The sequence below is a fragment of the Toxotes jaculatrix genome, chromosome 13 (genome assembly GCF_017976425.1).
Source record: "Toxotes jaculatrix isolate fToxJac2 chromosome 13, fToxJac2.pri, whole genome shotgun sequence".
NCBI lineage: Eukaryota > Metazoa > Chordata > Actinopteri > Toxotidae > Toxotes > Toxotes jaculatrix.
In genome coordinates this window covers 5,133,345-5,148,530 of record NC_054406.1, presented here as the reverse complement: position 1 = coordinate 5,148,530, position 15,186 = coordinate 5,133,345, and the positions used below count along the sequence as shown (strand labels likewise).

The 15,186-nt window shown below is 41.6% G+C and overlaps 3 protein-coding genes across 3 annotated transcripts; 1 reads left to right on the top strand and 2 right to left on the bottom strand.

Annotated features, from left to right (window-relative positions):
* Window positions 1-6,883: 6,883 nt before the first annotated feature.
* On the bottom strand, window positions 6,884-10,947 carry cdca8 (cell division cycle associated 8). The gene is made up of 11 exons (XM_041053520.1): window positions 10,867-10,947; window positions 10,454-10,546; window positions 9,980-10,108; window positions 9,745-9,785; window positions 9,531-9,606; window positions 9,272-9,339; window positions 9,059-9,141; window positions 8,886-8,984; window positions 8,212-8,341; window positions 7,726-7,812; window positions 6,884-7,630 (listed from the first exon to the last, which is right to left on the bottom strand). Exons 2-11 carry the CDS (start codon window positions 10,542-10,544, stop codon window positions 7,595-7,597), a joined length of 840 nt encoding a protein of 279 aa, XP_040909454.1. The 5' UTR covers window positions 10,545-10,546; window positions 10,867-10,947; the 3' UTR covers window positions 6,884-7,594.
* A 109-nt stretch (window positions 10,948-11,056) lies between these two features.
* On the top strand, window positions 11,057-13,544 carry c19h1orf109 (c19h1orf109 homolog (H. sapiens)). Its single transcript, XM_041053412.1, has 4 exons — window positions 11,057-11,526; window positions 11,855-12,034; window positions 12,120-12,238; window positions 12,737-13,544. Exons 1-4 carry the CDS (start codon window positions 11,258-11,260, stop codon window positions 12,775-12,777), a joined length of 609 nt encoding a protein of 202 aa, XP_040909346.1. The 5' UTR covers window positions 11,057-11,257; the 3' UTR covers window positions 12,778-13,544.
* A 146-nt stretch (window positions 13,545-13,690) lies between these two features.
* LOC121191878 (claudin-4) lies at window positions 13,691-14,380 on the bottom strand. Its single transcript, XM_041053317.1, has one exon. The coding sequence runs from the start codon at window positions 14,378-14,380 to the stop codon at window positions 13,691-13,693; it is 690 nt and encodes a 229-aa protein (XP_040909251.1).
* Between the last annotated feature and the right edge of the window lie 806 nt (window positions 14,381-15,186).

Sequence of the window (15,186 nt, the reverse complement as noted above, 5' to 3'; positions counted from 1 at the left end):
GAATCACAACAACACACCTGGATAGGAGATGCTACCACGCCAAGTCTGCATGCAGTGAGCAAACAAAACACAGTGTAGGGGGGATATTTTTCTGTGAAGCTGACCATCTCAGCAGCAGCTAGTTTCAAAAGCAGGTGTCTCTGGAGAATGTTGTATATAGACAACATATGCGTTATATAGGTGAGGCATATGGGTTGTAAGCACATGCCATAAAGTCACACATAAGGAACCAGAACACCACAGAGCAAAAGCCGTAGCTGAACAGCAATATCAAGGTCTGGGTGACAGCAACGCTTCTGGAAAATGTCAACCTTCAGATATAACCTAACATAATATAACAGAAATGAAATCTGTGCATCAGCATTGAAAACAACACAGTTCCTTTTAGTGGCCTGTCACTGAAAATACCAGTGAGTGCCCCCAGATACTAATGAGACCCTGTCAGCTTGACTTTTTGTTTTCCCGCTGTGTGACACACTGCACGAGCCTGGACGTTTCTTTCAAATTCAGGAAAATTGAGCTAAAGTGTAGAAAGGTGGGACAAAAGCTCAACTGTTACCTGAAGACTGTTTTAATTTCTTTTAGTTTTTACTCTCTCGTACAAACGCTCTGCACAAAAATTCCATTTACTTCCCATGCACTCAAAAGAAAACGAGACTAAAATGTTTATACCCATGCTAACTGCTGTGTGAAGCTGTACTTAGGGACAGTGGTGCTTGGAGGTATATAGTACTAACAGCATATTAACATGCCCACGGTGACAATGTCAGCATGCTGATGTTTGGGAAAGAAGACTGTCAAATTTTATGGAATGGATGTTGATATATTTTACTTTTTAATTAAGTGACCTGCTGGTGGCACAAGAGGTAAAGTCATTAGAATCTATCAACTAGGGACTTTGGATATCTGTAGCAAATTTCATGGCAATCAATCGAATAGCTGTCAAGACATGTCATTCTGAACCTCAAATGTCAACCTCAGGGTGGCACTGGAGGAAATGTCAAGGTATTCCCATTAGAATTCATCCTTTGAGGATCATGAATATCTGTGTAAAATTTCAAAACAATCCAGCAGACGCTGAGATATTTCAGTCTGAACACAAAGCGGTGGACCGATCGACTGGCTGTTGCCATCCAAACAGCCATGCCGCTGGCTCTGCGCGAGTGCAGGCAGCGAGATGAAAAGCCCGGAGTGAAATACTCATCAATGGGTTGTTTTCTCCTCTGAACTGTTTTCTATGAAGCAGCACGAATATGAAAATGGTGCTTCTCAAGGACATCACACAAGGTATTAAAGACATCACTCTCGCTGCTGCCATAGAGAAGTTCTTGAATATTCTCAATGCAGATTTAACAAGTTTAACTCAGAGGTCATACTCACAAGTCATTTCATAAGACCAGACTTATTCATTTGTAGAGTGAATGATTCAAAGGCCATGTACTGTTTTTCATACTGATATGACTAGACTCCCAACTTTTTATTTGCTTAAAAATAGTGTAATGTACTAATATGGTAATTCACCATCTCAGCTGTCAGCAACATGATGGCATTTCACTGTGCAGCACATTGTGTATCATCACTGTCCTGTGATAATCTTAATTTGTTTGCTTTACAGAATCATGAATTATCTCAAATGCTACAGACAGTGCAAGCTGTTCAGATTTAATTGGCGGATCTTATCCTCTTCTGTTATCGTTAACGTTTGTCTAATTGGAAAATTTATTGCATTGACGAGAGAGATTCCATTTGCTTTTCTCCTCACACATCATCCATTACTGCAACCTGTAATTCCACACGCCATTTAAATATATGAGTCATAATAAGTGATAAGATCAGCCTCCAAACACAGCTTGTGACAAGGTGAACAGTAAGGCATCTGAACTTAAAGTGGGATTTACTGTTGGAGGACAGAAACGGACCCTTTGTCTCCTTCCCGGTCTCCTAATGAATTGGTTTTAGCCGGTTTTGGAGCAAATTATCCTTCCCTCTCCTCCTAATTTTCCAATTTGCTGTGTCATTTATACCTAATTGAGGATCGCAGTGGGCTGTATTACTCTCACAAATAGGGTGATATAGTTTATTGAAGGTCTGCTTTATACAGAGGGGCTGGTAAACCAAACATCAATTGTAGACCATACAAAAGATGGGGATTTTTCCCGGAGGCTGGGGAGCATTGCAAAGAGGCTTTAATTATTTCTCAAAGGCAATCCTGGCCATTGCTCCACCACTCATTTTATGGTCACTTTCCTTTTCTTTCTTTGATGGAAGTAATGAATGGGGTGAGAATTCACTTTATTTTATCCCTGCTCTGTCGCCCTTCCTAGTTTTTGCTTCTCATATTCATTTAACCAAATAAGAAAAACTTGTTTTCAACCTGCCCAGGCCAGGTTCAGCATAGGAATGAATAAAGGCACAAAGCTCAGGTTAGTGCCTCTACTATTAATGCTTTCCACATTAAAACCCTGTGTATGCACACTGTGGCTTCTCCTGTTAGGAAAGCACAGGTTTGTGCCCTTGAATCTGAGACTGTTCATAGCAAGAAAATGGCTAACAAAGAAAGCTGTATTTTTTTTATTGTTGGTTAAAAAAACAGACGAAGGGACAGACAATAAAAGATCCAGCCTCAATGTCTAATTCACTTTAGTGGAAACAATAAACAAGGATGTGCTGTTAAACTCCTAATTATAGTGGTGACCCAGAATGGATGACCAAGGAAATACATTAGTAAACTGATATTAAGTCAATCTTGCAATGCCAACGTTTCACACAGCTTTGGCTGCTTCCACAGAGGAGCCATTATTCTTTCATTCAGCTACAGCGTTTATTGAACCAACAAATGTTCATCCAATAAATAACTGAACGAATATCCATCCATCCAACCACACCACCGAAAAGGACGCAAAACTTTGACATACGATACAGTTTCTTAATCATGTTGCGCAAGTCAACAGCAGACAGGTCAGTTTTCTAAATCCTACAGCTTCTCAACATCCAGAGCTGCAGCAAGAGACCAAAAAACAAGATGGGTATTTGCTAATACTAAACTGCTTTCATCTGTTACTCTTCAACTGAAATTTCAACTGCAGTCACACACGATACCGGCTGACACTTCAGCTCCTTACGGTGCACACGCATCAACTTTTTCTAGCGCTCGCTGCATTGCAGTTTAAATCAAATGGCAGCTCAACTTTTTCCATCTTTTTCACGGCCGAGGCACTGACTGACATTTCAGCTGCTTTCATCTCTCGCAGACAGTTTAGCTGCTTTCAGCTTTTACTCCAACTGTTAATTCAACTACTTTCAGCGTGTTCGTTCAAACTGACAGCTCCCTACAGGGCTTAAACTGAAAACCGAAACATGCTTTTTAACTGCTTTAAACTCAGATAAGTGCACACAACTCAACTTTCTCTGATGCTTCAACTAAATTTTCACTTGCTTTCGTTGTTTATTGTTCAGCTGACATTTGAAATTTCATCTCTTGCTCTTCCAATGACCATTCAGATACTTTCACTACTTGTGCTTTAACTAATGATTCAAATGCTTAACACGCTTAGAAACATTTCATTTACTTTCAGGCTGAGTCACTGTCTAGCATTTCAGCTGCTCTTACACTTCAGCCGACAGTTTAACTACAACTCAAATACGGGTCTTAAACTAAAATTTCACATTCTTAAAGAATTTACACTTGAGCTTCTTTCTGGAAAACATTTTGGATTTTTTGTTTTGGTTACGATGGCTTTCCTGTGAGGAGACTTCCACCTGCACTGCTGTATCTAACTTCTTTTGGTACTTAGTGCAAACAAATGCTGTCATGTCTCTCACAGACAAATGTCTGAATTTCAGAACCACCAAGGAGCCTCTGAAGCAAAAGTTTGTCTCTGTGCAATCAGCAAACGGCATTAACCTCCTGCCTCTCCTCAGAGCAGCCAGTTATTTTCAGGGCCTAATTTCCACAGATTTTTTTTTCTTTTTTGGCAGCAGATGTTCCTCTCCACCCCACCCATCGTCAGGGGTGTCTGAGCGACAGAGGGGCCGCCCATCAAAACGCCATCAGGACCCTGCTGGCCACCAGATGAACACATGCCCAGAATGCATCATGTGAGGGCAGTTCAGTCCCATTTACCTCTTCCTCCCCCTCTGCCACTTCACTTTACCATCAGTTTGTGTCCTCGTAGTTCTCCATCACCAAAGCAGACAGGACAAAGCATTCAGTGACTTTTTTTTTTGGTTTGTGCTGACAAACCAACTTAGCAAAAGATGAGTCTCGACCCTTGGCTGACTCAGTATGAATTGAGTGAGAGACAGTGGCAGACGGAGGTGTGGGCACATGAATAAATCGATTAGTGGAGCACTTGACGGATGGGATTTTTAGGAGGCCTCGACGCACCAGAGAATTAATTTCGCTCTGAGAACATACCTCTGCCAGGTTCATTCGTCTTGGCAGGAGATTTGGCAGTTTCCCCAGGTCTGGGGGCTCAATTAACCAACGGCTCCAGCAGTTTGGGGAGGGAACAGCTTTGTTGAGGAATACTCCACATTCGCGTGTCAGACACATGTGTTAATGATAACAGATTTTGGGAATAGAAAATGAGACAGACTGAGAGGGAGGGTGAGGTTAGGGGGTAAAAAGGAGAGGTTAGGAGCTTAGAGATGGGATTGGCAGGGGTTGGAGCTGGCTGTGGAACAAAGGACAGGTAAAGTAAACATTCATGGAAGGCTAGGGCAGCTTAGAGCAGCATTAAATGATGTTTTTGGTCACTTTAAACCTACCTGTAAACACAACTCTGAAATATATTTGCCGGATAAAGTCATCATGGCAAAAGTGTTAAACAACAATTGGTAAATTACACATCCAGAAAACATTGGCCTTTATATGGGGTTGTGTTTCTAGCCAATCAACAAAAGCACAATATTCTCTCTCAGCTGTGGTTTCTGCCAAGTTCTGGTAAAAATATCCAACTCTTTAGCTGCTATGTATTCTCTAGCTAGTTGCTGACTTTATCTGCCATTTGGTAGTGACTACACAGAGCTTCCTTCCTGAAAATGGATTTATATAGGTGAACTTTAATTAGAGAATTTCAACTAAAACTGGGATATTATCAGCTGTAAAACCAACAAAAACAATGGGCAGAAAGACACTGCATGGTAAGTAAATAAAACTGCACAGAATTGTACTAATATAGAGTTGGTTGGTAAGTGACAAAGCGTCTCTGCACTGTGTCTCTCCCTCCCTCTATCTCAGGTTCCAGTCCCTCATCCTGAACATCTCAGCGGATGATTTATGTAGCAGTGTTGCTCTGTGACCTCAAAATCCGCCCCATCCATACCGCACCTGTCACTGCGCCACTGCCTGCATGCTTACTGAAAACCAAGCCATCCGTGCAAAATGGCAATTTTCCACCCACCTAGAGAATAAAAAAAAAAAGAGAGGATCCAATTCATTCAGAGGCAAAGCTAGGAAAATTCTATGATATGTAGAGCAGGTGCGCAAGGGCTCAGTACTCTGCTAACGAGGGAGCTGAACTGCACGCACCACTGACCACAACATCTGTCGTTTGTAGGGATGCAGAGTTTGGTTTTTACCTCTGCAACACAATTTGCACAGCAAGAGACAGCAGATGATAAAGCGCTTAAGATGGATACAGATGGAAGGTACTAGGCCCAGTTTCAGCTGGGGGCACAGAGTTCCCATGCTGTGGCTTGGTAGCATATGATGCATGAGAATCCAGCGGGAATAGCAAAGACTTATGCTTGTCTGTCTGAGCCCAAGGTGAGGCCCAGTCTGACCCAGTTCACCGTCCCAGGTGGAAACCCTAACGAGCTCATCAGGCCTAACGAAGCTTAACAAGCTTCTAATTGGCAGCATTATGATGTCCCCCAAGGTCAGAGTGCAGGTTCCTGTGCCAGGAGAGGAAAAAGGCTGCCACTTTCTGCCAGCAGCGTGTCACATGACTCACTAATATCCCTCTGTGTAAACAAAGTCGTGAAAGGACAAGAGCAACTTCTTATACAAGTAATAGCAAGAATTTGTTAACCTATGGAGGAACATTACACACGAGACAGCAGACTGCTTGGGTAACAGTTGTGCTACTTCTAGGACACTTTGAGACATATTTATTATCCTGTTTATCACCAGTATCATAAATAAAGCCCAATGCGGTAGCACATGACAGAAGTGATTTTCACTATCTATCATGTAATGAAGCTCAATGCGGGACATTTAAATATTCTGCTACTAGAATATAATAGTGTTAAAGCTAAGAACACCAAACTATATTTCTCAATGAACAAGAACTGAAATCACACCTTTTTATCTTATTTCTGAATAACTTGATTTAAACTGCAGTGAGTGAACGCTAGAAAAAGTTGAGGTGTGTTTGCATCATAAAATAGTTGAAGTGTCTGTCGGTATAATGTATGGAAGAAGCGACAGCAGTTGAAATTTCAATTGAAGAGTAAGAGAATTGTTTAGTATAGGATTTAAAAAGCTGACCTGTCTGCTGTTGCACAAATGTATGCTTTCCTAACAGGAGGAACCACAGTGTGCAAACGCACGGTCTTAATGTGGAAAGCATTAATAGCAGAAGCACTAACATGAGCTTTGTGCCTTTATTCATTATTATGCTGGACCTGGCCTGGGCAGGTTGAGAACAAGTGGAATAATGGAATAATTTACTTGACTACTTGAATACTGGGGTGAAGCAATGACAGTCCGCCTAACCTGCGTTGACTACCCCACACGACCAAACCTCCTATAGTGAAATGCTGCCACCTACTGGTTACTGTGAAAAGGTACAGCTTGGTGAAAATCCTATCTGGTGAATGCTCTTATTGAATCAACAAATTTTAATTCCAAATAAACCATGTCACACAAATTTAGAGCTGTAGTCAAAATCCTTTATCAGTTTTGCAGACAGAAAGATTAAACTATGTACATGAAGTATGTATTCGCACTGATAACGTAAATGAAGCTGCTTTCTAGAAACATGGACGATTGTTGAGTTCAACAGTAACAAAATGAAACACAAAAAAAAAAAACAGGATTAGAGCGTATTTACAAAAGAATCAAAGAATGAATGGAAAATTGTATTTGTAAGGTAAATGTTGATTGTAAATGGTTCTGTTTGAAATAATCTTACAAGTCTTGTTGGGCTTGTAAAGGTAGAACTTCTAAAATCTTGACTTCACAAGTCTGACTGGCAAAAGACTGGAACAGCACTAAAACGAGACACACACCAGGCAGAATTCCCTCAAGGATTTAGCCCAACAGGGTTTTCCCTTGTTTTCAGGTGCCATGGTGGAGTAGGAGTGCGGGAGTTGGGCAGAAAAACTTACATCAGACTCCTGCACTTAAGGGCTGGTTAACTGTGAAAGATATTATGAATGGGAGAAAAAAAGAGACACTGAGGCTATAAACAAAATAAACTGTGACACTCTGTGAAAAACAGTAGTTACACTTGTACTCTCCCCCTTCAAAAAGAATATCTGATGGTATATATAAGTATATAAGACAACCCCACCACTTTTTCAAACCCAATTTCCAGTAAAAAATGTCCTTATAACTTGGCCAACCCGTTTTCCTTTCTCAGTTTGGTCACTCTGACTTTTCACACAGTGTTGTGAGGCGATTCTGTAAGTTAAAAAACAGAAATGATGAGGAGGGGAAATGCAAATAAACTGCTTGTACGCCACGCTAACTCTACAGAGGTGATCAGTACACAGTACCTGCAGCAGTCGAATGCTCTTCAGGGCAGTTTCATCCAGCAGTGATAGGTCCACTGAGTCCATCTGGCTGGCCAACAGCTGAATGCTCTGGATCAACACAATATCACAAAACAAAACGTTGGTAAATTAGTTGGTAAACAAAAAGTTCTCCACTGAGAAGCACTCTATCACTAATGTTGTATCAACCTTTAATTCCTAACTGACTTCCCACAGTTATGTTGCGTGCTGTTGTTTACTTATCCCCTTATACAATCAGCAGCTGATTCCTTAATTTTAATCATGTCAAGACAGATTTTGCAATAATGATTTAGAATTACATGCAAGTGATTCTTTAAATCTAATTTCACATATCTGATTATGAAGTGGCGGCACTCAGTTATAGCAATAAGAATCTGACCTTTGCTGACACTCCTGGTTAGGACAACCCAACAAAAATATAGTCCTGTGGGAATCCAGAACCTTGAGCCCAGCGAGATATGCACTCACCTCTCCATTGCCGATGGGGACGTTGATGACAATGTCCTCATTTCCTGCTGAAATGGGAGAGCCGTTGACTGAAATGCTGTAGACCCTCTCTTTGTGGCGGGGAACTCTCACAGCAGGGGTCTTGGGAAGCCTGAGGCAAAGAGGACCGTAGTGAGTAATATGAACCGAGAGAGTAAACTGTACTAGATGGCCTATAACAGCAGCATTTCATATTAGCAAGCTAGCTATGAGAACAAGTCTCTGGTGTCTATATAACATCGAAAACTCATATAAAAATGCTAGGATCCACTTGGAGATCTATAAAATGAGCTAGCATTCTAAAGATAAACTTGAGATATAATGCAATGAGCATTTATTTGGCAAATGCATTTTATGAAGATAACATTAAAAAGCAATAACTGCATAGCCAATAAAGGAATTTCTAACGGCGAAATTTCCTCAGTGTTAAATACTTAATATAGTATAATAGAAAGGCACGTGCCTGCACACAGATATATTTAGAAGACAATTCCCCATTTTGCTCTCTGGTTTTTATTTATCGCTTCTTTTGGGTGGAGATGTTTCACCCCAATGATCAAACTACCCTTCCCCAGAATCTTTGCAAATAGCAAAATATAATATATACTGCATTAGCTTACAAACACGAGGCATTATGATAGATCCTCGCCGCTTACCTGGGGTCAAAGCGTGGGGTGACAAGGGGAGTGGGTCCCATCATCAAAGAAGAATCCAGCATGCTCCTGGCAGGAGTCACCAACGGCTTCCTGGTCGATCTGAATCCAGACAGAGACTCGTTAGAAGGGGGTTAAAAAACACAGAGAGAAAGAAAGAAAGTCAAATGTCTCACCGTCTAATGGAGGTGCTCTGCTTGCTGACAGCCAGTGCCTTTGCTCTTTTTGATGTAGTTGGGGGCTTTCTTGTAGCCTTCCCCTAAATTAAGAACAAGCATTTAAACACAAATGGGCTGAACACAAATGTCACTCCATACATGTATGATCAACAAGGCTCCCTAACAGCTGTGTTTTCTTTTTCTTGCAAATGATTGAAAATCAGCCACTACCTTTCTTGTTGTGCTTGGGGTGTTTTCATCATCTGAACTGGATTTAACTGTGCCTTTTTTCTTTGATGCTGTGGATTGCAGAAAAAAGTAAATGGATAAACGATTTCCCAAATTCTGAATTCTTAACTGCATTGGAAAGCTTTGGACACATTCAGTCACACATCCTGTCCAAATTAGCACAATCAATAGCACTTTTTTGGACTTATTTCATTTAAGAATACTTAAGAAAAGAAAACACAAAAAAACAGTTTTAACATACTTTTCTTGACTGATTTCAGAAGGACTGCATGATCCTCAGCCACAACGCTCTCAACAATAGCAGCTTCCTCTTCTCTCTGTTAATAGAAGTGTGAATCAACAACTGACTGAGTGTCTAATATCCAGGACAGTGTGTTCCTGTACAAGCCAAAGAGAGTGTGTGTCATATTGTGAATCATGAGACATGGTGTGAGATACAAATATCATCAACTCACCTTTGTATCACTCAGCTCTGGTGGCTTGGGTTTCTCAGACTCTGCAGAGAGAGAGGGTTTTTTTTAATAAACCAATATAGCTCTTTCTCATTTTACAGAATATATACAACACTAGTGCAGATGATCTGTTTCATGCAAATGTGTTTACTTTTTGCATCTACATTTATATTTACTGTGTACATATGTTTAGAAACATTTCACCAGTGATTAATAAAAATTGTGTGTGTCAACTTACTGCAATGCTCTAACCAGGGCATCAGCCTGACAGCCTTGGGGAGTTTAATTAGTGCCATGTTGTAGCTATTGTCAACATCTTTCAGCAGCTGGTTGATCTTCTCTTTCAGTTGTCCAACTCTGGTCTTCACTACAAAAAACATCAAGTGATGTCAATGATAATGCAGTATTGAATACTCAACCCAGCAGTAGCAAGTTAGGATCATATTGTAGCTGGGTACACTATCCTATGGGGCAGTGGTGGAGGGACTATTCAGATCCTTTACTTAAGTAAAAGTACTAATACTACAGTGTATAAATACTGTAAAATCCCTACATTTCTTCCTTTGAGAAAACTGTATTTTCCCTTTACCTTCACAATAATAAATGGATCAAAAAATGGACAATCGCCCGCTCAGTATTGTCATGTAACTCTCCTGTAACTTTGACCTCCCGGAACACTGAAGCGTTTCAGCCATGAGTAAAATATATTCACCCTCGCTGTCGAAATCCTCCAGGAAAGCTTCTAGCTTGGCCGACTTGGGGTTGTTTTTCCGTTGTTTGGTGGTTCTTTTCCTGGGAGCCATGTCTGCATGGATAGGCAGCGGAAAGGGAGTTAGTTTACTCACACCTGGCAACACGAAACAGTAATATCATCAGTTTATATTACTGTTCTTTTTAAAAAAGAAACTGTCGACATGCGGCAGGCAAGTAATCAAACTAACTCGCATTAACCGTTAGCGAGCTAACGGTTAATGCTAGTTAGCTAGGAAGATCCCGTGCTTGGCCCGTAATTTGGCTGACTTACTTCACTGCAATGTTTCATTCACACGTACACACTTTTCATAAAACACACCAATTAATTACTTTTATACCGTGGTAATATATATTTTACAAACAACCCATTACCTGATTATGTTTCTGCCCCTCGGACACTCTGCTCTTCCTTCTTCACAAAGCCGTTTTCAAATCTACGCGCGGGGAGGGGCCATGGCCCCAAATGAGCCAATTAGGGTGCACGTTTTGTCTGCGTCACGCTAAAGTAGTTCTCGACCTATCATAGCACCAAACGTCAGTGTTTACTTCAGGGGAACGGAAATGGCGTTTCAGCAACATGGTAGAAATGTGATGTTACTAGCAGCGACCTAGCTTCATGTCAAAGGGTTGTAGAAATGGTATAAACGAAGCCCTTTGCTCTAAAACCGTAGAAAATAAACTGAAATACAAGGATTAAGTTATTTCACACGTGCAGCTTTCTTTTTGGGTCAACCGATGTCTAAATCTAAAATCGGCGACTGAAATGTCCACACCCGCGCTATCATCACTTCATCAAGCTCTGAGGAAAAGCTTCAAGAGTTTGGAAAGCAATCAGAAAGTATGGAAGAGTGTGTTGACCGAGTGCAGCCCTTTGATGGTGTCTCTCGGGAATTTGACGGAGCAGTCCAGAGCACTGTCCAACGTCCAAATCTCCAACACACCGCTCAGAGACTTTCCTGACCTGGAGGATCGGCTACGTTACAAGCTCTTACTAGCCATGGATACCGTGCTGGGCAAACTCAACGAGAAGATGTAAATAACTGGATAATAGTGCAACACAAATGACGACTGTAGTGATGATGTACAGACTCGTCTGACTGATTATAATCTGAATTAGATTTGTGTATGTATCCTGATTCCTTTTAGTAACATGCCATGTGCAGGTAAAGTGCACATATCTAACATAACAACTTCGCTGTACTCCTTTGTGTCACTGTTTTGTGACCGTTTGATTAGAGATTCATTTTATTAGGGAATGTGTTACATGTCAGCTAAATAATAAAGGGTTTAAAACAATATTTTGGATATTGACACAGGACACGTGCACTATTTATCAATTATCTCTACATCCTTCTCCAAGGTCTTCTCTCCAGTCTGTCCGAGACGCCGTCAGTAACCAGGTCTCTGCAGTCCTCCAGTTGTACGAGCAGAATACAGACAGTCTGGATGTACTCACTGTAACCGAGCGCTCGGCAACCACCCCATCCATCGCTGACATGCTCGAGTGGCTACAGGATGCCGAGCGTCACTATCGGCAACAGTATCTTTTATGTTTGGGTATGCATCGGTTTGGGTGTGTTTGTTTATGTTTGGGGGTGTTTTTTTTCCTCAACTCATGTGTTCAGATTTCTGAGGAGGAAAACTCTGCTTCAGATGCTGAGATCAGACAATCTCTCCCTGTTAGAATCTGCTCCCAAGAGATGGAAAGCCTTGGAGTCTCCTAATGCAGAAGACTGCATCACAGGTGAGGTACTGGTGATCATGCATTTGTCAGCATGTTCTGGTTGTGGTAGATTTAGATAGTGGGCCAAAGTATGTGAAGTCACGTACAGTTTTGTGAAATGACATGGAGATTTGTTCTGGACTTTTAAACCCCTTTTAAAAGTCCAGAACAAAAGCAAAAATATTAGAAATGTTGACTTTCAATAAGACTTTTCAGACCTTATCCTCTTTACATCACGTACAATGACTGCTAAAGGGACCTGGTTTCAGGGCAAGTATGCATAATTTTTTTTTAAAAAGCTGTAAAACTTTTCCCCTGACCCGACAAACCCATGTTGTAATATTGATCTAATGCCATTTTGTATAACCTATGTTTTAGTTCAGGCTGGTCACAGACCAGTGTTTTGCCAAATCTTCAGTTCATTGTCATTAGCTGTCAGAGTTTGTAGAGTGGCTGCATGTTAAATAAATGGTGCTGAAGACTTGTAGATAAACTCATTATTTCTCTGTCTTCTTTCAGATACACTTTGCAAAGTGTCCTTCTTCGTGGAGTCCCAGTGAAGAGAGTTTAAAGTAACATAAATGGAACTCAGACCAGTATTTTCATGAAGAGGCTGGAAGAGAAGAACCGTCTGAGAAAAACTGAACTAGCACCACTAAAACTAACGTAGCTGACTAAGCATGCATGTGTAAATTGGATGGATGTTGTGATGCTAAGGTGAGGGCTGGATTTTTATTTTTTTTCACGTAAAATGTTTCTACATCTGCTCTTGGATGGGATCCACCAGACTACTACTATGCACAGGTAGTAATATGACGTGAAAAGGATAATGACCACATTTCATACTTGAATGTTGATAAAGTGAAAATATTTGTACCATTCTGTTGTCTGTGATGGCAAAAAAAATGGCTGAAAGCAAATACATTTTTCAGGAAAAACCAGCACACACAAGGAGGAAGACAGGTCCAACATACAGTAGTTAGTTAAGCACACTTTACCAAACTTATTTTATTTCACAATTTTGATGTATGCAAACTCAGTTAAGGCTTTATCTGTCAAACCAAGAGGTAAAGACATTGTCAAAGAGATAACTGATTAAGAAATCACTGCAGTCTTCACAACAAAAGCCATCATAAAAGCCGCCTTAACATTCATACTTTTTTGTGAATGCTGTTGATCTGACAATATAGGCAATGGGCTTTCTTCAGGCACTACTGTAAGTCACAGTGCAGCAAAATTTCAAACATATGAATGTTTTAAAGTACTGAAGACAAGTTACAAAGAGATATACAAACTAAGCAAAATATAGTTTGAATATATATATAATAAATATATAGATCTCAATTTGTGGCTTAAAATTCACAGACCTAAAACCTGGGACAGTAATTTAGGAAAGATCCAGAGTTACACAGTTTTTAACAGCATTGACTTCCACTTCTCTCCACCTGCTGGTATTCGTTCTTCTTCTTCTTCCTATACATACTCCTTCAGTGGTAGACTATTGGATGTGATAGGTTTTGGGGGATCTGGTGCTGAAGCAGGTGAATTAGCAAAGCTCCGGCCTATGTAACCCCTGCGGTATCTGCCACCCCTCTCCATGAGGGGGCACGTGCTGCTCAACACAGCCCCACTGATCATAAGAATAACCGCAGCTGCCCAGCCCAGGTAAATCGCCTGACCCAGCTCTCTTTTGTGCATCAAGGGCACGTTGGGGTTGTAGAAATCCTGGACAACGGTGTTAGCAGTCCAGGAAACAGGAATCAAAACGCACAGGCCTGTGAGAATGAAGAGAATCCCGCCCGAGAGCGCGATGCCAGCCTTAGCCCGACGGTCGTCCCCAGCGCAGGTGGTGCACTTCATGCCGCAGCAGGACACGGTGCAGGAGAGCCAACCCATGAAGATGGCCAAACACATGAGGGCGCGGGCCGCCTGGATGTCCGGAGGCAAGGCCAGCATAGAGTCGTATGTTTTACACTGCATGTGACCAGTGGTCTGGTAGATGCAGTTCATCCAGATGCCTTCCCATTTGATCTCTGAGGTCAGGATGTTGCTGCCAATGAAGGCCGAGACCTTCCACTGAGGCAAGGCTGTGACGGCGATCGCCATGATCCAGCCGGTCACTGCGCAGGTGAAGCTGATCAGCTGCATGCCAGTGTTCACCATGCTGACAACACTTCCTTAGACTTTCTGCTTCTTACTGCTGAGTGATTACCAATTTCTTTTACCAATACTGTTGGTTCTTTGGCAAGATCCTATTTTTGTTCTAATCCTTCTTTTGGTCTTCAGAGTCCTCTGCTTGCTTTGGTTTACTTGTCTTTCTGTTGTCTGGCCAAGCTTCTTACGGTCCTCGCCCCAGTGTCACTTTGTCAGTAGCCATTTTCTTCTCTTTTTCTTTTTCTCTTCAACATCTGCTCACCGTTTTCACTTCCGCGTGTCCTCAGTTCGCTGGGTTATCCGGATGTAATGGCCTGCTTTCTCTCGACAGTCATCCACCTTTTCAAAGGATCAGAGGCTCGCACACTTTCCCCTCCTTTTCACTCCCCAGTTTGAGTCAATGTATTATTGAGTAGCTGATAGCTGTGCAGCCACCTGTGGCAGCCCGCAGAAGCAGGATCAATCAGGCTTCACTGTCCAGGCCTTGTGGATGAAATGGATCTCAGCCAGGCTATTGTTTGTGTGTGGAAGTGGGTCTTTGCCTTTGACTGTGGTTCAAACCCTGGAGGCCGATTGTCGAGCTGCGGTGTAATTCAGTGTCACTCTCCTGGTTTGGTGTAGCCTTACCTAGATGGATCAGACTGATACAACCTGATACTTGGATTCAAGGCCATGATACTGCCATGAGTGTATCCTGTCACAGCAAGGTTGAAAATAGTGATGCCCTATAACACAGACTAGCTTTTAGCGGTGTAGCTTTTTACCTCTCAGTGGACAGAAATCCAATGATTTGTCCTCACAGAATAAATTAAACA

Coding starts and splice junctions, on each gene's coding strand:
- c19h1orf109 (XM_041053412.1), top strand. CDS start 11,258: ATGTCCACACCCGCGCTATCATCACTTCATCAAGCTCTGAGGAAAAGC. Junction 11,527..11,854: donor GGCAAACTCAACGAGAAGAT/GTAAATAACTGG, acceptor TCCTTCTCCAAG/GTCTTCTCTCCAGTCTGTCC. Junction 12,239..12,736: donor TGCAGAAGACTGCATCACAG/GTGAGGTACTGG, acceptor GTCTTCTTTCAG/ATACACTTTGCAAAGTGTCC.
- LOC121191878 (XM_041053317.1), bottom strand. CDS start 14,380: ATGGTGAACACTGGCATGCAGCTGATCAGCTTCACCTGCGCAGTGACC.
- cdca8 (XM_041053520.1), bottom strand. CDS start 10,544: ATGGCTCCCAGGAAAAGAACCACCAAACAACGGAAAAACAACCCCAAG. Junction 8,985..9,058: donor CAGAGCACCTCCATTAGACG/GTGAGACATTTG, acceptor GTCTGGATTCAG/ATCGACCAGGAAGCCGTTGG. Junction 8,342..8,885: donor ACCCCACGCTTTGACCCCAG/GTAAGCGGCGAG, acceptor TCTTTGCCTCAG/GCTTCCCAAGACCCCTGCTG.